This window comes from Aquila chrysaetos, chromosome 12, assembly GCF_900496995.4.
Source record: "Aquila chrysaetos chrysaetos chromosome 12, bAquChr1.4, whole genome shotgun sequence".
Classification (NCBI taxonomy): domain Eukaryota; kingdom Metazoa; phylum Chordata; class Aves; order Accipitriformes; family Accipitridae; genus Aquila; species Aquila chrysaetos.
Window position 1 is genome coordinate 36,428,393 of NC_044015.1, and position 22,936 is coordinate 36,451,328.

Here is a 22,936-nt window from a genome sequence, read left to right on the forward strand (position 1 = left end):
AAGCTGAACTGTGTTAGGAAGCCATTTTGCAGCTCAGGCTGTGCCTTGGCACTGCCCCCAGGATGTGGGAGCCCTCTTGCTCTCTTCAGAAGGTTGCTGACTCTGAGAACTACAGTAGCGATACAAATATCAGCGCTGTTAAACTGTTTTACTGCTCAGGCTCTTAGCTGAATTGTCCACAGAACATTAGCCTCCAGCTACTGGGATAGCTGGTTTGATGGGTCCTGGATAACTTCTATTAGAAATAAGAGGCCAAATTCTGGCTGCAGTTATACTACTGAATGAATATCTGAAATACTCATTCTGAGTCCTGACTACAACATCTGTTAACTCAAAGCATTCAGCTTTTGCAGATCTTTCTAATAAGAAATTAGGCCAGCTGCTCTAGCGTAAGAGCAGCCACAGGTATGGCAGATGTCGTTTCCTTGACTCAGAACACCCATTCCCTCTGGGGCAGTCCGCGCTCTGCAGCAGCAATCTGGTTTTGCTCTCAGATTTTGATGTTATCAGTACCTAATCCCTGCAGCACCAGACAGTCTTTGGCTGCAGTCTCCCACGCTGTGGAATTAAAGCCACCAGGCTGGGTTTTTGCTACATATGCGTCCTCGTAATATTTTATTGGCCTATATTTGCACTAGGCACAAAACAGCTGTGGACACTCTGCTCTCAAATTTGAACTAGCATAGCTGAGCTTGCAAGAACATTGTTTTAAGACTGGGTATTTGACAGTATTCTAATACTTCAGTGTTTGAGATCTTACCCCATAACTCTATACAGCAAGCGTACAGAGAGAGTAAAAATGGAGTCTGAGTAGCTTGACACGACAACTGTAAAGTTTCCAGGTTTTACAGCTGTGCATAAGAATGAACAGCACTGATTCCTATTTACTATAGGCTGAGGTCCTTCTCAGTGACATTGTCTTAATCTCAAAAATTTGTTTGCTTTTGCTGTCCTCTTCATGATTTCATCATCTGTGTAGACTCCTGACTACTGTTACTGTACCACATGAGCCACAAATCCTGTCCTTAAGTCATATGGGTATACATCTGAAATATCTTCCTGCTGGTGTCAGTGGGCTCCATCAGGGTTTGCATTCCTGAAATCAAGGGCAAAATTTAATTCAGCAAGACTGAACAAATGACCTATCTCAGGGCCCACAGGAGGATGCATTTTGCACATCAGTAGTCACCTCCAGTGCCTCAACTCAGTTCTCAGTATCAATCTTACTACATCCTGCTAAAAGGACCAAAGAAGGCTTTTGCAGAACTAATGAGGCATTTAAACCCTCATTACTGTGATAAAAGATACTAATAGAATGCAAAAATCACTAATCGGGTCTAAGCCATTTTGTCTTGCTTGTATTTTTTGCAGATCAGAGCAGATGTCATATTGTGGAATCCTTTTGCCAAACACAGGGACTTTTTATCTGTCTTGAGGGTGACGCTGTTGCATGGCCTTTCAGTTCCAGTAAGGGATCTGGAGGGTGAACCTCCTTACTACGCTTCTTCTGAAAGAAAAGGTCCTGACACAGCCCCAGCAGGGCTATGGCTTTCTGAGAAAATCATTCTTTGGAGTGGAAGCACAAGTACATCACATCTTTAGGAATGTTGAAAAGACTGAATCATATCAAAGGTAACATGACACGCCCAATGCATTTCCAGTATGGTTCCAGCAAGGCAAAGTTATTTAACAAAAAGTGTATGTTTACACTGGAAGATGTCCAGGCCAATTGTCAGCAGGATGAACGATTTGTTCCCCTTTAGGGTTGAAGCTTTCCTAATGCAGTTTTAACTTCTGGCCCCCATGCACCTCACCCTCTGTCACTAAGGCCTCCTGACCAGACAGCAGAAATTGCTTCATAGTCCTTCTCCCCAGCATCATTTTCATCATGGAATTATCTTTTTTTCCATGTTGGTTTCCTTTTGTGCCAAAGAGGAACCACACATTTAGGGGCTTCAGAATCCTTTGTGGTTCAGGCTTCTGTGCCGCTTGACCTTCTTAAAAATTAACCAGAAGCAAACATCTGGTCACATATAGTGCAGAACAGCACTGGCACCAGCCTGTTTTTGTGAGATAAAAGAAAACTGGCAATCTGAAATGAGTAAAGAATGGTAGTTTGCCACAGGAGACAGATAAATATTTCTATCATAGTACATTTCTATCGTAGTACACAGTGGCTTTTGGCAAAAGATACATGAATGCAGGGCAAAGTTATTAAAAAAAGTTCTTTTATAGTTTAAACACTGGACCATTTAATGCACTCTTAAATATCTTATTGCGCAGATATACAATTCAGTCTTCAGCTGTAAACTTTTTAAAGTGTGATTTCTGGTTCTGCACAGCCTGGACTTTTTCCAAACTACAGCAGATACTGGGTTTCTCCTGCCCTATTTTCAAGAAATGCAATTTCAATAAAACAGAATATAGCCCTTAGCTTGAAAAGAGGGAAAGGAAATTATTTTACAGAGTGCTCAGGATTCCCATGAAAACATAAATCCTCTACAGTGTTTATATCCTCTTCTAACTACTAATGGTACAAAAAAACCTCCTCTCTCTTGGTTAAGCCAGATTGAGTTTCCTGGTACCTGCTATTAAATTGGATGCAATCCTGAATATTCAGTGGTAAAATGCTCTGACTTGTCCTTCAGGTAAACTTCAGAAAGGTACGAATTTGTGTGTCATGGGTTAAGGCATGATTTGATCCTGACTGTATTCACTGAATTATTTTATTTGGAGCTTTTGAACTGAATAAGCCTGGAATGCCATGCAGTCTGGTTAGACTTGAGAAAAACTAAAAATGTATGTGAACCCTGCACTTGCTGGTGCCCAGATTTGCACATGCAGTCAGCTTTTTATAAAACAGGAGGGTGAACCCCCCATTTGGCTGGGATTTGTTTCCTCATGTGAATGTTTATGGTGTTTGCTTGTTTGTTTTTAACATCAGCCAAATTTTGTTTCCCTTGGTGACAAATGCAAGTAGTATGATTTAAGTTGCAGCAGGATTTACCCTTCTAAATCAAAGGTATTTTGATAATAGCAACAGAATGTGGTGGAAATATTAACTGCTAATGTAAACAGCGTGGTCCCGAGTCATATATCTTGTTTTACAAATGTTCGTCCCCAAATTATTGGCATTTTCTATTCTGCTTGTCAGGTGAATATATGTTGCAGAATTAAACAAACCTAATATTTTAAATTGAATGCTATTCCTGCAGGTATGTCCCTTTTTTGTCCTTTTGAATAAAACACTCAAAGCCTGAACTATTGTAAAAAATTGATACCTTAATTTTCTTAACTCACAAAAGGCTACTAAAAATTCATTCTTTTATTTTTGGGGACATAGTACAGAGTTAATTTTGATAATTCACACAAGAAAAAGAAGGTAGAGATGTGTGTTGATTCATTGCTATTAATTCCATTGAGGTGCCCCGAAAGCCACATTCGTAGAACAAGACCTCTACTGGGTCTCATACGAGCTGGGAATATTTCCTCTGGCACCACACATTTTTCTGAACAATCCTCAGTGAGGTAATTTCTTTTCCATATGTCTTGGTTCTCTAGCTGTAAGAAAGGAAAATGGTCCTTGCCTACCTCACAGAGGTATTGCATATCATGAGAATAAATTCATTAAAATTCATAAAGCACCAGGTGCGTGAAAGAGAACAAGATGATCCTTAGCCTGAGGATTTATAGTTTTACATATGGAAGAAAATATACTTTCATGAGCCTTGCAGTGCTTGCACCAGAAACCCTGAATATAATTAAGGCAGATTTGTACATCTGTCTCAATGTAGTAATAAAGTGGCAGCTAAAGAGAGAAGCATCATCAGAACAGCATCTCCTGCACAGCTTCAGACTCACAGCTGCCTTCTGTATTGCTTGTCCTTAGTCCGGATCCTGGCACACTGCCGATAGAGAGGGGCAAGTTATGCAAGGGGAGATTCCTGCACAGGTACCAAGGTGAACTACCTAGTTAAATGGGTATCTTCCACAGACAGCAGAAGATGCATTCGATTTAAAGCTGGATCAGATTAAAGCAAAAATTCAGACATTTAAGGCCAAAGCGACACTGAAGATTTTAGGTATAAAGACTAATTGAATGTTGAAAACACTTCTATTATGCTGCATTCAGTGGCCTCTCTGTCCAGATTGAATCCAGGAGGAAATTAGTAGGGGCAGATTCACATCCACAGATCTTGTCCCCAGTCTCTTGGGGTTCCCTTTAGAAAGGAAGTCTTTCAAGTACTGCTGTTTAGCATGGCAAAAAATGGTTGATTTGTGGATACAATTTTTGAGGCATGAGATTCAGTATGTTGATGAGATTACGTATTTCCTGGTTGAGGTGAGGTTTAGAGCCATTTCAGAATTATGCAGTGCAGTGTCACTGTTATGTCCTAATCAAATCATATACACTGGAGGTTTTATTGCTGGGTTTTTTACATAAGACAAATATACAGGGGAAGCACCATCTGCAAAATAATGCAGAATAATAATGTGATTACTGGTTAATGTTGCAGGTGTTTAGGATCACGATGAGGCTCTGCAGGAGTTCTTGGTTTCATGCACTGCTAAGTCAGTACATTCTTTAATTTCTGATTAAAACCACTTCTAAAAGCAAAATCCTCACCCAAAAATTCAAGAAATTCAATCTCTACCAACATCCTCCCTGCTAAAAATTCCAGACCTGACAATGTCATATATAACATCACATGAAATAATATGTATTTCATCATTTCAAAGTGGCTTCAAATCTGAAATCAGTGAGGGTGAATATGTGTATCACCATGCCAAGATTCATGCTTTTAAAATAAACCCCACAATTATGTCACATATATCATCTCTCCACTTGTACATTTAGTATTCTTCATTTGCAGAATACCAGATGTTTCCTGTGTAAACTTCTGTGCACACATGCAATTGATAAATTGAGAGGAAATTAATGAATTGAGAAGATAAGCCAATCTGGGCCGAAAAAGATGGTCTCCAGCTGTGAATGGAAGTGATTTATCATTGAGCTAAAGGATCAGCTTTTCTAGCTCAAACCAGCAGATACATCATTACATTTAATCCAGACTTCCACATAGATATTTAGGAGTTTTGCAACTGACTTCAGCAGAGCCAGGATTTCACCCATAGTGTTTGCCTAGGCTGAAAGCCCATTCCCCACAGTTGTGTTATTCTTATTTATTTATTTAGTAAATGTGGTTATTTCTGTAGTGGAGGAATAAAAACCATCAGTTTGTGCACTCGGGTCGAAAGACAGCAGCTGTGACTGCTGCTTAGCACAGCAAAAGGAGAGTAAGCTTTATTCTCTCTTTTTAAGCTTCTGTAATGAGAGTGGTTCATTGGCCTGTCATTGTTGACACCTGCCCAAACCAGTGAAGACTTTAAGGCTTTGCAGACTAAAAGCACATGCCTGGTTGGAAACATGAATACCCAAAATATGCATTCAAACTATTATAATTTGCTCAGCTAAATATTTGTAGGAAATGAAATTATAGATGATATTTGCAAATGTTAGATCAGGACATAATATTATACCTGCAATGAGGTTCAGCAGAATGTAGTGTTCCCAAACCTCACCACTAAACCTGTGGTGTACAGGAGACGAGCCAGACAGAGATGAAGAGATGAGACTGTAACTCAGATGTCAGGTTCCAGTCATACAGACATTTGGTTGTTTTCTGCAAACATAATACTATAGAACTGAATTTAGATTTTGCATGCCCAAATTACTTTTCGTCTCACTCATCTCCATGAACTAGCTTACTCTGGGTCTCAAAAGCAACTGAGCTGTTGCGAGGACGGGGATGGGAACCTATGGCGAGGGAGACCCTTTCCAGAGACAGCTGTAAGGTCAGTTTAGATGTAACATTGCACCAGATGTCCCACTATGACTTTACTTGTCTAAGACTGAGGCCTTAGAAACAGCTCAGCATGCCAGAAGGGGTTTCCAAACACTGCCATTATGAAGATAATCATTAAGATTACAGTTTCTTAAACTCCCTTTTACTTCTTATGCTACTCTGTCATACTAAGGGATTCAAAGCTCCAGTAACTTGCTCAGTTCCTACCACTTGGTGTAGGAATTATAGTCCTTTATGCAGCAGAAACAGAATAATGTGACTTAACATTATGTCACAAATACACATGCATGAATTCCAGTGCACATACAGTGCAAATGGCAAAGTCACTGAGGAGATACAGATGCCACGAAGTGGGCATCTTCCCACTGCAGATGAAGATGGTTGTTTTGTGGAAAGCTACAAAAGAAAGTGCTCTCAGCTGCTGCACCATGACTAATAGAATTTGGCCCACTCTCAGTAAGACACTGATAAAATAGAAAAACATGTGAGTTTCAGATGGCCTGGCTAAGTGCAATTTGGAGGAGAAAAAAAAGATTTTTATAAGTTTTTCATCACAGTTCCTTCTGATCTGAGGTCCCAGTAGCTCTAATTAAAGAGCTTTGTGTGCTGACACCCTGTCAGGGTCAGGAATTTGGGTTTTTGAAAGACAAACTGTGCAACATTTTTAATTTTAATAACTCAAACTCCAAAGAAAACTCTTTATGGTTCAGATACACACTTGGCCTAAAAGCCCTTGCCCAATATAATATGAGATCACCGACTTGAGGAACTACCAACCAAAGGCAAAACTTGGTCTTTCTGCATGAGCAAAATAAATCTGAGGCACATACTATGTTCAGTCAAGAAACTAATCCTACTAGCACCTGAAATGTTGAGACAAAGAGGGATATTCAGGCAAGGCTATCAAAATACCGTCAGTACTCTAATGCCGGTCTAAAAGAACAACCCTCCCTTCTGCCAAACAAAGTAAAACAAACAAGAAAAAGCCACAAAGCAGAACAAATATTATGACAAAAATAAGGAATAAAAAGATGGTCTTTCTAATTGTGTCCTTTATCTGAGAGTTGTTATGAGCAATTGTAACAGCACTTTTAAAAATTATTTCCTGAAAAATGTGGATTTCAGCCCTTATATTTAAGGTTTTGCCTATAACAACTGTCTGCCCTTATTTAAATTAACATTACATTTTAATACTCTCTTGACCTTAATAATAGATTTGATGGTGAGGTCCACAAGCTACATGTGATTTTGTAGGGGTAAAAAACCAACCTACCCCAATATTGTTAGTACTTCTGATAAATTTGGTGGCCATTCTTTTAAATTTTACTAGAAACAGCCAGTATAAACATCTGATAACTTGAAAATAATCTTCTGACATTTACTTTTTCTTGATTTAAAACAAAATGTTCATCCTTACGCTCGTAACTTATTCTCAGGCCACAGTTTCTCATGCAGTTATGTACAAAATGTTACCTGCAGAAAGCAGAAAGAATGAACGTAGTTACCGGATTAAGTCAAGCAGTGCATCTGCAGAGCTCATGATGGGCTTTCCACCCTCTTCAGTGCTCTCCTTCTGTGCTGCTCCACCAGGATGGATAATGGAGACCATAATTATTCCCACAATCACAGCCACAAATGTTGTCCACAGGTAGTAAGTGACAGTTATGATACCTAATCGACTGGAAGTCTTGGCATCCAGGGCTGCTAGCCCAGACATTAAGCTGTGGAAAGAAAACACAACAAATATAGTACCTTTTGCATAACTTTAATGCAGCTGAAAACCTAATTTCCTAATTATTCCAGTTTACCTGCTTCTCTTAGGATTGCCTACATATCAGCATTTTTAGAAGCTTGCCAGTAACACCAAAGCTGTAGCCTCTGTGTTCAAAGAGATGTTTCCCAAATGCCATGTGAGATCCTGGTTACTTGAAGGAACATGCAAGCTCAGGCTGCACGAATGGGACTGAATCCTATCGACTGTTCCCTGAAGTTCGAGGGACAGTTTTACATAACCTACACATGTGATGGCTCGGTTCACAGGAGCAATGGCAATAATCAGTCATAAAAACTTTGGTATAAAACTCTACACGTAATTTTAAAGAATCATAGAATAATTCAGGTTTGATGGGACCTCTGAAGGAAATCTGGTCAACCCCCTCACGCCTTCCTGTGTGAGGCAGGACCACAACTTCAAAATTAAAAACACTAAGGGGCAATCTTGTCATATAGTCCTTTTTTTTTACAGAAAAGAATAACTTTTTTTTCTTTCTAAATCAATACAAAGCACAATGTATTTTTGCTTTACCAGGGGGTACATTGGGGAGCGGACTATGTGTCTCCAGGTGAAGTGGAGACAGTGTATGGCATGCAGAGGAAACTCCTTTATGGGCAGGTGTGGCTGCACATTGGGGAGCAAAGAAAACGCTATGGTCACGTCAGCCTTTTCTTTCCTCTTTAGTTCCTTGCCCATGACCACTATCCATCCTCTTGCTTGCATAGCTTGCCTCTGCCAAGCTATACAACTCTCCACCAAGAGTTTTAGCTCCCACTGACCCTCTTTTATAGGCAAATTAGACAGGGCACTGTTTGGTCCCTGAACTTGCTCCAGGCTGCTCTGACATAGACCCTGATGCTGTTTTCAAGTGACCCGAGGCTGACATTTCAGTTTGCAGTGACACCAGTGTTGCTTGGGGCTTTAAATTGAGATTTAGCTTAGAATAATTATCTGTAAACTCTTCAAAGCATGCATCTCAGGAAAACTGCAGGTGAAATAAAATACCACATTTACTATTCGGTATGCCCCACTGTCTAGCTTTCTCATCAAAACAGAACTGTTTATCAGGCCTTTCCTCATAAATAGTCATTTACTAAGCTGCACCTCCTTGAATGAGATCTCCTTGACCTCACTTTGCTGAGGTTGTCTAGAGCCAATGCTAAAGTGCAGCTTAACCTTTATAGTAGATTTAATGAAATCAAATGGGTGGGATTTAGTGCTTGGGTTCCTGCTATCCACTAGATTAATTAAGAGAATTTATTGCTTTTCTGCATTGCCAATCTCTCATCTAGCACGGGTTTTGTTAACACGATAGGAGCAAGGGGAAACATTGGTTGCACTGTAATATGGATCATTTAGAAAATGAACATCTCAATAACTCTCAGTCTTGTAACCGTTGTTCTTCCCTCTCTTTTATCATTGTATTTGATAAAGATTCCACCTTTATGCATGTCTGTAAAGCACTGTGTACAAACACAGCACTACATATTAAAAAAAGAGTAGCAGCAATGATACTTATTTCCTTGGCATTTCTCTTGAATGGGTCCATACAGAAGAGTAAATATTCTAAAATATTTTTTTGATAAAACAGTTGAGTTAAATCCATTTGTCTTAAAATAATGTGTTAGTTTTCTGTAAAACAACCTCTATGTTGTTATTAGATTTCCAGGACTGAACTCTTCTTGCAGCTTGAGGTTTCACGGGCCGTTGAACCAGTTCAACAGCTCATTGATGCCCAAAGGAGATACCTGTATTGTACTAGACTTCAGCACTGTTCCACCTCTCACCCTAACCTTCCCAGAAAAAAAAAAGAAGCATGAAAATCAGGTTGATTTTTAAGTAGCTGGATATTTTTCATGGTAATCATTTTCAGCGTTCTTTACAGATACATTATGCAAGGAAAGAGACACCAGTGGTATGAAGGCCTGACCATTGACCAGCAGATCTGTAACTTGCAGGTAGGACACCATGCAGAGTGATTACTTGGAGAGGGCACTATCAAGGAGGCAGACAGTACAATTCTCTTCCTGGTACTGCCCTGAAGCCACTATCAATGTGTTAAAGCCACACTGTTTCTGTTGTCCTTGATGCCACTGCATTGTGTTTGTTCTACAGAACAACAGAGATATGAACCCTGCACATAGCGCTTGAACTGTCTTGATTGTTCACCTGAGAAGTATGTCCAGAAGTACTTTGGGACCCAAATCCTAATTAAATATGTCCAGTGGTTCATGTGCTTTTGGGGGTGCTACCTCAGCCTCAAGATGTTGGGCTGTTAGGATCTGGGAGGATGTTGTGCAGCTAGAATCGAATCATACATTGGCTCTTAGGTGACAAATCCTGAGGGGGCTAATAATGAGATTGCTCTGTCTTGGGGATATTCATTAACAAGATCATCATCTGTAATGAGATTATCCTGTCACCAGATAAAGTCATGCCCAGTTCATGCTGTGATGAGAAAGTCCTCAAAAGTAATTAACTATGGAGGTGCAACAGGGGTAACTGTGGTGTGACAGAAGCCTGAACAAAGGTCTGTGTTCAGACAAAGCCCTGTGTTTTTCATGGCATGCGATGCTCAGTTTTAAGAAGGGACCAGTGGAAGCAATTCTCCAAAAGCTGTGGAGTTACACTGGTCATGTCATTTTAAGCAATTGCTCAGAATCATTTTCAGAAAGAAATGCCTGTAACTAGTATGAGACAGCAATCCCTCATTAACTATTTTTCATTTGACTTCGTATGTTTGATGTCAGAGGCAACAGGACAGAAGACATAAAGATTAAGAGACATATTGATTATCACGGTTATTGTATGAAGTAAGTAATACACAGTTATATCACAGGAGTTCCTCACTGATCTCTAGAGCTCTAACGTTCACATAATGTAGCCAAAGAATGACAAGAAAAAGTACTTTTCTTATTTCCTAGGGAGTAAGAAAGTGAGGAGGAATAAGCTTCCAGATGGTTTAACTTAAGATCACTGTATCATGTTCAGGTTTTCCCTTTAAATCTAATTTTCATCAGACACTCTTGGCTACATAAAAACTTCCCCAACAGTTTCCCAAGCTTCTTCTAAGACTGAACAAAGATGTTCCCATGCCATCCACTACCAGACTCTCATGAAACACAATGGAGTGTACCTTTAATTCTTGTCAAGCCTCAGAATCTGGTTAGGCTTAAAATAACAGGACAGATATTTGATTCATAGATTAAAATCATCTGACTAAACTAAGTAGCTTCCACACTATGTTTCATGCGTAGCTTCCATTACATGTTTTAATGATTGCCAAATGGACAAAACAGGATTAAGACAATGAAAAACAATCTGCAGCTTTTCTGAATAATTACAGTACATCTCACTCATTTAATCAGTCTGGCAGGAAAAATTCCACAAAAGTGTAATTTCATGTTCAGGGACCATTTCTTAGTTTGTATACAAAAAAATGATGTCAAGCCTAAGGCTTCCAAAATATGTGTTAATGAGTTTTGGATGAGATATTAAAACTTGTAGTCCAGGATTTAAGTGAAATCTCTGATTACTGTGATTTAAGAGGTTTCTTGCACCTTGTTTTGAAATATCTGGTGCTGGATATAATAACAGACACCATAATAAACTAAGTAGCCCCATGACCTCTTCATCTCTTGCATTGATTGTTCCATTTACATATAAAAATTATCTTCCTGTGGCTTTTCTTTCTTCTGTCCAGAATAGTCTGCTTCATTTTTTTTTTATTCTATCTTGTTTATCCAACAAATCTTGAATGAAATCGTGTATTCTCAGAGACTACACATGATTTGAAGAATAGCCCCCCAAATTGTTGTATCTGCTGTATATCTGTGTAAATATCTGTCCTATGGTCCTTATATGTCTGTGGCCTTCAAGCCTCTTCAAAGTTGTGTTTTGATAACCTGAAGATCTCTACACAATGCAAACCTGATGCTCCACAATATTTTCAGGTTTACAATCTTTCTAAGGTTTGTATTTTTATTCTTAACAAGTAAAAGATATCTGGCTTTTTTCCTGGGACTTAGGTAATTCTAAATCTACTCTGCTTTGTTTTCTGGGAAATAAGTTGTTCTGATGCAGCCAAATCTGTCTTGTCTCTTCTCTGAACTATCTAGCCACATTTTGATTGGAGGAAAAAAGTCAGAAGGCCAGTAAACCAAATAGCAGCATTTTGATCAAAAGCTGGATATGGCCAATAATTCAAAAAAGTTTATTTAATTGCAGCATTTTAGTGGGACAAATATTTAAGACAATTACTTCACTAAGACTTCCATTGTTTCATTGCTGATTGTTAGTAACAAAAAATCCTAGCTAAATTATTTCATCTAGGGTGGCTTGATTAAAGTTTGTTTACTTTTTTTGGACAGTCCACGTGATTTATGAAAGGTTACAATAAATTATTTCTTTATGGGGTCCTTCTTCAGGGAGGAAGGTAAAGAGCAAAGCCAGGATCAGTGGAAGATCTAATGAAACCTAGATTAAGCTTTTAAGGGGAAACTAGAAGGGAAGAGGAAGACCTCAACAACTCCAGGAATTATTATTATTATATGTGACTCATTAAAAATGTAAAGTCAGTTACTAAGTTGTTTAAAATAGTGGTAATAGTACAAACCAATGAAACTATAAAGTAGCAAGTTTCATGTCTGCTTTGAGAGAAATCTTTGTAAAACCCCCAAAGCTACTATAGCAATTTTGGCGTAATGAGGAAGGGAATTCTTTCAATATCTTGGAAATCTAATTAGTCCCATGCAAACAAGTAGCTAAACCCTTATGAATACCTCTAGTCTTGTTCTGGCTGTCACTGATAAGCATCAGAGTACTTATGAAGTATTTTATTTACAATTAAAAATAGAACTTTCTATCTTCTCTGGAATTCTCTAGTTTTTTCTGTTGCTTTCTGATAAAAGCACATTTTTTGACCTGTCTCAAGATCAAAATGTATATCCCCAGAAAGGGAAAATACAAGAAGCTGCTGTTAAGACCCCATTCTGCATGTTTATTTTGCCTTCCTCTCCACCAGAAGCCATCTGGATGTTGCTTTGAAATAGATGGATTATGGATAAAGTTATCAGAAGGGATTAGTGTGATTAGAAAGACATTAATCCTGTCAAGAAGTAATGGTCAAGTATTAACCACCAACAGTTGTTCCTAGAATCATGTTTGTTTTCATTCATCCCATACCCTCCCTCACATTCTCATTTGGTAATTGCATGCCGTAGAAAAGACCTTCCTAAGCAAGTTCTCCCAGTGAGGCTGGGAAGCTCCTCTAACAGCTACATTAGAGATTATTATATTACAGTTGAGCATCATGAAAGTGAAGTGCTGGCTTCGCTAATGCTGCTTGATCATGCAGGCAGGCTGTCGCTTACCTTTTTGTCCAGGTCAGTGCCTTCAAGTTTCAACATGGTAATAATCTCCATTTCCATAGCACAAGCCATTTAATCATCTTAAAATGATTTACTAATATAACCTACTATCATACAGAAGGCAGTATCTCCATTTTACAGACAAGGAAACAGAGAAATTAAGGCACTTTATTTAAAGACAAACAATTTACAGTGAAGAAAGTTATGCCTGAAGTGATCTCTGTATTGCAGTGGACCACCAGACTTTTCCTCATCTGTGCCCACCTATCTGTGCTTTCATGCCAGGCTGCTTCACTTCCATGGAGGTACCATTTATGGAGGAACAGTTTGCAACAAAGAAAATAAGACTCTTTACAGTAATGAGAGAAATAGATAAGAAACTTTCTCTGGCTCTTTCTGTAGTTTGATGCTTGATTTTGCTCTTAGTCTCTAGTGTAGTTAAAATTATTTCAGCAGTGACAGAGGTATCAGAATGAATTTTTCTTTCCGGGATATTCTTTTGCTTTCTTCTAACATGACAGAATACCTACAGAGCAAGACACTGCCATGGCTGCGATAGAGAAGCCTGCTGCTCTCATCACATGCCAGAGTGACAGTGGTACTGGTGGGAGGACTGTAGCCTGTCCCTGCCTCTGCTTTACCCTACATGGTCTGCCCTCACTTACAGTGGTATGTTACAGTTTTGTTTTTTCATCTCCCAATGTCATATCACACTGCACAGGAAAAAAATGCCTCCTGCCCATACATGCACAAACAGCTAGTTAGCACATCTGTTGGTCTGTACCTGTAGACATATTACAGACAATCAAGGGGCATCTCGGTTGGAAGCTAGTGCCACCCTACACCTCCAGTCCCATCCACCCACTGCTAAGTGATGCCATGACTTCTCATGTGGCATGACACCATTTGTCTAAGTACAGAGGAAGAAAAAATCCTGCAATAATCCATGCTCACACCCCGAACTAAGATGGATCAGGTAGGTGGTGTGCACTTGTAGAAGGGCGGCCCACTTTTATAGATGAACACTCTTTCTGTGTATGTTTGTGTATAGTCCAGACAGGCAATAAAATGACACCTAGGCTGTCTGTGAATTTTACTCAGACTCCAATAGTTTTGCAGACTCCTGGTGTACTAACAGACCTCTGCTGATCTGAAGACAACTAAGGAACTATCATGATCACTTGTAGTCAGTGGAATGATCCCCAATGCCATGTATTATTAAAAGTTTCATAGTATTACAGCATGATTTTCAAGGTGATGAGAAGTCTAGAATCCTCCTGAAGATCCAGGGGGCTACTAAGGTTTGTCTCCTTTGAAAATCAAGTAATAGCAAACAGCATTTTTAAAGTTTAGATATCTTGGTATAAATGGAATAGTGTCTATGCTCAGAAAAAAAACAAATACAAAAAGTGGTAGCTGAGCTGTTTTACAAATAGGACTGTTGCAGCAGTTTCTGTATGGTTAGATTATCAGCTGTAAATAGCACCTGAAATGTGAATTAACTTTTCAGAGAGCCTCAGTCTATAGCTATTTCACTAAACGCAGTGGAAGCTCAAAGGTGTCAGACATGATGGAAAATCTGGCTTTTGATCTTCAAACAATGAACAATATGTTAGAAGATCTCGCTGTCTGCAATACATTGTTTGCAGTGATTGTGTTTAATTTCACAGCTAGGCTGCTGGAAAAGAAAATGAAATCTACAAAAGAAACCAAATCTACATTTCTAGTACATCATAACACGCAGCGTTTTCAGATTCTGTTTTTTAAATAATGCTTTATAAAATCGCAATAGTTTTATTTTTTACCCCAAATGTTGAGATCTCCTTTTCCTTATTATCTAGCACTTGTAACTGTTAAAGATAAACTGACATATATAGCAAAAATCCTGCCAGGAATTCACATCATGCATTGTATTTTCTTAGTGTGCAATAGGAAATCTGTTTTTATGGACTAATGTAAACAAGGCAGGACTTTGTACAGCACACAGTGGAGATCAATGTCCAATGGCTATTGCATCACTGCTTCCTCCCAAATAGCCCAATATGCGAGGCTATTGCGATACATCTATGAATGCTGGAAGGGATGAGCAGCAGCCTTTGATCACTGACTGATGAAGGAGATCTGAGTCATTATAGTATAGCTCATGCAGAATTCAGGCTGGCTTGTTGACTTTAGCTGTTCTGATAAAAAAAAAAGTATTTCCTAAATTCAAAGGTCAGGATGCAAATGAAAACAAATTATTAAACATGGATGTGCAGCTTCACATCTGTGGAAAGCACCAAGAATCTTAATAATATTTGATTTTCTGTTCTGTCAGTTCTTTCAAGTGTTTTTAGATTAGGAAAAGGGCAAAAGGATTTGAAACACAAATTTGGATTATAAACAAATGTCAGATTTATTCAACTGTATATAGTTCATACATGTTTCTTTCCTAAGGAAACAGGGAATCCAGCCAGCCCCTCAAGCTTCACATCATTGCCGTTTCTTTCGCGAAACACTAAGTATTTCAGAGCTCTTAGAGGACTACAGAAAAAGTCTGTCACGTCACAAACTGCTCATACTCCATTTGTAATCACTTCAGTGCTTTCCACACCCATTCACTTTGTGACCATAGATTTCTACTTCACATTGCTAGATCCCTACTGACACTGCCTAAATAATTTGTACTGAGTTGATCCAATTTTGTCATTACAACACACGTAACTGCAACATGTCATTTTTCACTGAAACAGTTTGGACCTCTAGGTTGCACAAGCAAAAGAAGACACTAGAAAACAGTATGGGATCTGACCATTAGACTCCCTATTCCTAAACACAGCTAAGAACATCAATAATGTTACAGATGATATAGTGAAATCTCTGAAGATGTCTGAGGCACAGAGGAGGGATACTTAATAAGGCTTCCTAAGAAGGTAGAATGAAATTTTCCTCTACAAGCTCAAGCAATCTCAAAGCATCCTTTGGAGGACTTTTGGGGTAATCTGACATCAGTTCTGCAATATAATAGCGACATGGATAATTTAAAGTAGTATAAAGGTGTTGAGTGAGACTGCTCTTTGACCAGTTCTTCTCACCCTTGGGTAATCCTTCCCATTCACTTTCATCCAAGTACAGTTTTGCTTTTCACTCTGAAAGTAAACATATTTATCCCATCTAGTAATCTCCTTAAAACTCATACCTCTAGACTGACTTTCTCCACAATAAAGACTGTAGATTGCATATACTAGGAAAGGGCTAACAGCTTGTTCTCACTGGAGTGAAATATATTTTTATTATTCTTTACATTACAGTGATACACATGACAGGTAGTTCAGAAATTTAATTCTATGGGAATTCTCCAGCTGCTTTGGTACATTATAAAATATTGTTCTGAGCAGGCTCCTCAGAGAGCCATAGGCAGCATTTTGCAGCTGCTCCTCAACACCTCACTAGATAATACAGTACATAAATTTGATTGCACTTGATTATGCCCCAGTTTGGCAGCTGCAAAAGCAGAAGAACAGAGTGACTGGTATTTAGGAAAGAATGAACAGAGGGAATAGTTTAACCCAAACACAGCAGAAAATACCAAGCCAAAACCACCCAGAAGCTTATGCTATCTAACCTTTCCCATTCAGTCTTCAGTTAAATTATGTGAATTTGTCACGACAACATAGAAAGTATGTCTCAGTACCAGGAATGGATTAGAAGAAATAGTACCGCACATATTGTCATTCACGTAAAACCAGTATTATTGAGTGAATTAATTTTGGCCGTCCTCTTGCTTTAAATTTAATGATAAATAAGAAAAAAGATAGATGTCATAGCCTTTTAGAGATCTGTATTTTCCTTCTGGACAGACATTATATTGACCGTATTATGACTTATAATCATGGTAGAAGATTTAGATTGCAAATTTCAGTACTGGCCTCGGAGTGTTTGGGTCAAATTTTTCATCCCTACCAATTGGTAAACTTAAGTAGTAAACCAGACAGATAATCTCCAGTCTGTGGTCTATTACCAGTTTCACCTACAGCTGACAACAAGCAAAACAGTGCATGACACAATTTAGCCAAGCTAATGGTCTGTCTCGCAGCATGTTTTTAACCAAATGCTAAACTCCCAAAGAATATACTGTTGCTGTGAAGTTATTTAGGGTATGTCTGCACAGACAACTGCAGACAGACATGAACTCACTCTGCCTTCACTCTGAGCTGCCAAGGCTGGTCCGGAAGCCATATAGCCACATTAGTCCTTCACATAGGAGCTTGGGCGCAAAGCCATGCTAATGCGGCTATACAGCTTCCGGCATGGATCTGGCACTGGTCTGCCCAGTTTGGCTCGTGGGCTAAGTGAGTTCACATCTGCTTGCATCCAGAGCATCTCTACAACCTCTCGAACAGTTTATACAATTGTCAACTCTTCCAATGTAACTAATGAGTCCTGAGAGGCAAAATTTGGCATGGCACAGTATAGCTGAACAACGACAGAATTCCATTAGAACAGAATGAGCAATATTTTTCATTAGTGGGATGTTAAAAATGCCAATGGGTTCCCCAAACCAGAGAGCTGTGAAAAAAAAATTATATGGGGAAAAGGGTGCTATAACAGAGTAGTTTCTAATTAAATACTAGGCTTTAACAGCATGAGTAAGAATGACCCACTCAGGAATCTGAGCAGAAGGATAAGGGATTACCAGAACTGATGGCATTATGGACAGGAATCCCCTTAAAGACAGACAGTTCTATATTTAGCATATCGTATTTAATTCAGCAACAAACCCCTAATATTTATTACTACCCCCAAGTAAGCCTTCAAATAAATATAAAATTTTATTAGCATACAATTGCTTGTATCAGGCACAACATACTCAGACGAACAAGCTTTATAATTTGAGAAAATACAGGTCAAAACAGTTATTTAGCTTTGACTACAAAGGGAACAATCTTTCTTTAACAGATTCCGCACACGGAATAGGATCAAATCTCTGCTACTCATTATTTCTTAAATAGCTAGAAAATGGTCAGTGGTAAATAAATACAAAATGTAATAATTATCGCAAGTTTAAACAAAACAAACTGCTTTTTCTAAAGGGAATATTAATGACATAACAAGCCCATCAACGACAGCTGAACAGTTCAATTCTGCCCTGACAATTCTTTCCCACAAGCAGTCTCACTGCTTACCATAGTCTTAGAAAACTGAGCCCTATATCTATTACTAGACAAACGTTTAATGATATAAACAAGGAGGGTGTTGAAATAAAGGATGCAATTTTCTATTACATATATAGGTAGACATATAAGACAAAGAGAACTCAATAGGTTCAGCTGGTGTAAACCTGTGTAACTCTAGCTTTAGCCTGCTTTTCTGAAGAAGCAAGGCTTATGCAGTCAAATTCTGTGTGTGTGAGCGCCCTTACTAGTGACATTTTAATTCATTTTTCTCTCAAATTACACAGAGGGGATGGAAGGCTCCGAAAGAGAGAACTAAGTTCCTGCAAGGTCTGTGAAACTATATGGCTGAATACAGGAAAGAAATAATCTGTGTCCTTCTAGTATTATCTTGAAAAAGAACCGGGGGCTGCAAGCCCTGCCTCTTCTCCAGCCTGCCTTACAGATCTGCAGCACACACATTTTGCAAATAGCCTTTGAAGATGCAGGAGGTCTGGTCCAGTGGAGGTTCTGCCTGCCCAGAGCTCTGCAGCACACTGGGAGCCAGACCTCCTCCTCCCCTGCGGGCTCACTGGCACCTCTGTGTTTTGAACAGAAAGGGAGAGTTCAATTTCCTTTCTGGGGTAAAGGCCACAGTGTAAGCTCTCTGCCTACTGGAAGGAATCCATGCCAAAAAGAAGCATTATAAACAGCAGTGGTAAATTTTTCAGTCGGAGTTTGCAGCTTCTTCAAAACCTCAGTCACAACAAGATACAAAGTTGTAACAGGTCAGGTTTCAGTAAGGGCCTCCCCCAAAAAATTAAGTCAATGAAGTTACGCTTACTGAAAATCAAGTTTCTGGCCCACTGGAAGTCAATCAGTACAAAACTGGTAACCTGAGATGAAGATGATGGGGCAAGGAATGGGAACAAGGACAAAGATGCTCCAAAGGGAGGTGACAGCGTGTGAGTTGTGGCACAGTGCCTGCCAGCATGGCTGGCCTGCGCTTGAGCCAGCGCCCATGCGTGGCACCGCTGGCACAGGCAGGATTTGGTCAGAGGGTTTATATTACCTTTAGCAAATGTGGGAAGGTATTAATGGGAAAGTTGAGTTTTTGTTCCCTCTCCCAGTTTTTTGCTTCATGCAGAGCACAAAGACATTGACATCAGATTTGATTATTTCAAGCATTTAAGAAGTTGAGAAACTAAAGTGATGCACGGGTATCTCTGCCAATCAGCTTGTCACAAAAGCACTACCTACAGGTGAAGGATATGTCTGTGTTTAAGTTTATAATTAACCATAGTGAAAGAGAGTAGAGATTTTACTATTTTCTGGGTAGGCAGCACTATTACAAAACGCCTTGGATGAATGGCCTCCCAGATGCACAGGTCCTCCCTGCACTGGAGTGAGTGACTGGGCACCCCTAACAACTCGTGGTTCCTCAGTCTTCTAGACAGAGCCACCTCCTGGCTACAGGGTGTCATACACCTCCACACATGCCGGGAAATACATTAGATGGAAGGAAAGACGGTTTAACAAACTTGAGCACCTTGGGACAGCTGATCAGCAGCAGACCTGCACCCACAGGTTTTTTTAAACATATCAGAGGACTCAGGGCAGGATGCACTGAGATTCACCTCTGTCACTGCCACGTATATGTGTGCCTGTTTGAAAACCTGAGATATGTGTTGAAAACTTTCATATATGGGAGAAAATACATTATTTGCATTGCAGTGGTCAAATGAGGATCAAGGCCTCTGTCCCAAAGAGAATCAGGGAACTTCAGATCACCTGCAGTCAATCTTTCAGGCATGTTGAGGACATCATCTTGTCCAGCTGCAATAAGAGCTCAGGCAGAGCCTAAGTGCGTAACTATGAATTCAGATTTGGCTCCTATTCTCTCCAAGCTCTCTTTAATATTCCCAGTCCTAGGTTTAAAAATAGTATCCTATGTTTATAAATATAACAAACACTGCACATCTGGTAACTACAGGGTCAAAAATTTGATCTTGTAATGCTCCACTACTGAGTATTCCTAGGGCAGACACAAACTGTCAGCCTATTTGTTATAATTTTTTTTCTTTACGTTGCTAATAGAAGTGGCATCCTTTGCTATGTGTGTACCTGTTCTCATCGCTGAGAAGAGCAGTCTCTATACATGAGACACAGTGGATACTAATAGGCATAAGCAGGGCTAAACCTCAGGCAGAGGATGAGGGCATTAAATATATACTTATTTTAGAGTAGTTGTATGATGCTATGAAGGTTGTTTATGTAACCAGGTAACTGAAATAACATCAACGCCCATCCTTAATGAAAGTCCATGTCACAACAAAAACAAAAGCTCATGCAGGGCTCAAACTGGCAGGCTAGTGTTTGATGGTTGCTTTTTCAAGATTTTTCTGTCTGTGGGAAAACAAAAAGTAAGACCACAGGTGATAGGAGACATCAGAAACAGGTACAGGAGCTCGGGGATACAGCAGTTCCAGGTGCTGGGACAGAGTTGGGTAAAACAAGGAACTATACATTGAAGAAACAGCCTCCTGTTGTTCGACTGATTTCTTCTGCATTCAAGGAACTTTGAAAATAAACACCATTCAGAGATACCTGACTATATAATCAGTTTCTCATTCCTAATGGATACAATTGCAAAGTTCCTGTTTTAACTGTCTATCAGGTCAAAAGAGGGATAGTACAAATTCTCAGCCATTTCTGTTTAAGGCTAGATTTTTGCTAGTGGCCTATAAGTACAAGATTTTCTAGTCTATTACCAGTCTTCTGAGCCACACACTTGCCACCTTTTCCTTCAGCTACAACCCTTCAAGACAAACTCTGGACTTGGAAACAGGGTATTTTGCACTGAGTGCCTCTTTTAACCTCCCTTTCTCACCATTCCTTTTCTTTATAAGTAATTTTTTTACTTGTTAGTTCAAGGAAAAACTTGCATTAATTTCAACTAGGAGAGTAAGATTTAGAGCTCTTTTTATGTTTCTGTACCCCTGGCTTTTGTCAACAGTAATAGAGAGTAATTGAAAAGATAATTTAAATGCCATTGCTCCTGCAGGACAGGCTGAGAATATTCCAAATCTAGAGAGAAATTTAGTTTAAATGTGCATGCAGATTGGTAAAAATACAGAGCATTGGTTTACTGATTTTATGAAATATATGTGTGGGAAATACTGTGCTTGTTTAAAAAAAAAAGGGGACTGTACAAGAATGTAATTACATCTGGAGTATTTTTTGCTTACAAAACCCTCACATTTCAGTATGGAATAGCAAGTAATGGTTAGTTTGTTATATGGGGAGATAGACTTATACTGTCTTGCAAGGAGAGTTAATTCTTTTGAAGATCTCTAAAGTTTCTTCTCTTTCTTCCTCAGAGGATAAAGTCCATCAGTTAGAATCATAGAATCATAGAATCATTTAGGTTGGAAAAGACCTTTAAGATCATCAAGTCCAACCATCATCCATGCCCACTAAACCATGTCCTGAAGTGCCTTGTCTATGTGCTTTTTCAATACCTCCAGGGATGGTGACTCAACCACTTCCCTGGGCAGCCTGTTCCAATGCCCGACAACCCTTTCAGTAAAGAAATTTTTCCTAATATCCAATCTAAACCACCCCTGCCACAACTTGAGGCCATTTCCTCTCATCCTATCTGCAGCCACCTGACAGAAGAGACTGACCCCCACCTCCCTACAACCTCCTTTCGGGTAGTTGTAGAGAGCGATAAGGTCTCCCCTCAGCCTCCTCTTCTCCAGACTAAACAGCCCCAGCTCCCTCAGCCGCTCCTCATAAGACTTGTGCTCCAGGCCCCTCACCAACTGGTTGCCCTTCTCTGGACACGCTCCAGCACCTCCATGTCCTTCCTGCAGTGAGGGGCCCAAAACTGAACACAGGACTCGAGGTGCGGCCTCACCAGCGCCGAGTACAGGGGAACGATCACCTCCCTGCTCCTGCTGGCCACACTATTGCTGATACGGGCCAGGATGCCGTTGGCCTTCTTGGCCACCTGGGCACACCGCCGGCTCATATTCAGCCGGCTGTTGACCAGCACCCCCAGGTCCTTTTCCTCCGGGCAGCTTTCCAGCCACTCTTCCCCAAGCCCGTAGCGCTGCACGGGGTTGTTGTGACCCAGGTGCAGGACCCGGCACTTGGCCTTGTTGAACCTCATACAATTGGCCTCGGCCCATCGGTCCAGCCTGCCCAGATCCCTCTGGAGAGCCTTCCTACCCTCCAGCAGATCAACCCTGCCTCCCAACTTGGTGTCATCCACAAACTTACTGAGGGTGCACTCGATCCCCTCGTCCAGATCACTGATAAAGATATTAAACAGAACCGGCCCCAACACCGAGCCCTGGGGAACACCACTTGTGACCGGCCACCAGCTGGATTTAACTCCATTCACCACAACCCTCTGGGCTCGTCCTTCCAGCCAGTTTTTCACCCAGCGAAGAGTACACTTCTCCAAGCCATGAGACGCCAGCTTCTCAAGGAGTATGCCATGAGAGACAGTGCCAAAGGCCTTACTGAAGTCCAGGTAGACGACATCCACAGCCTTTCCCTCATCCACTAAGCGATTCACCTCGTCATAGAAGGAGATCAGGTTGGTCAAGCAGGACCTGCCTTTCGTAAACCCATGCTGACTGGGCCTGATCCCCTGCTTGTCCTGGACATGCCATGTGAGCGCTCTCAAGACGAAGTGTTCCATAATCTTCCCCGGTACCGAGGTCGGGCTGACAGGCCTGTAGTTCCCCGGATCCTCCCTCTGACCCTTCTTGTAAATGGGTGTCA

The 22,936-nt window shown here is 40.1% G+C and overlaps 1 protein-coding gene across 4 annotated transcripts in view; it reads right to left on the reverse strand.

Moving 5' to 3' along the window:
* The window catches only part of SLC1A7 (solute carrier family 1 member 7), a 59,141-nt gene that overhangs the window by 32,834 nt on the left and 3,371 nt on the right, over positions 1-22,936 (reverse strand). For all 4 annotated transcript variants that reach the window (XM_030032457.2, XM_030032458.2, XM_030032455.2 and 1 more), the window contains exon 3: positions 7,373-7,588. In XM_030032457.2, the coding sequence (XP_029888317.1) occupies positions 7,373-7,588 (216 nt within the window). The remainder of the gene's footprint in view (positions 1-7,372; positions 7,589-22,936) is intronic.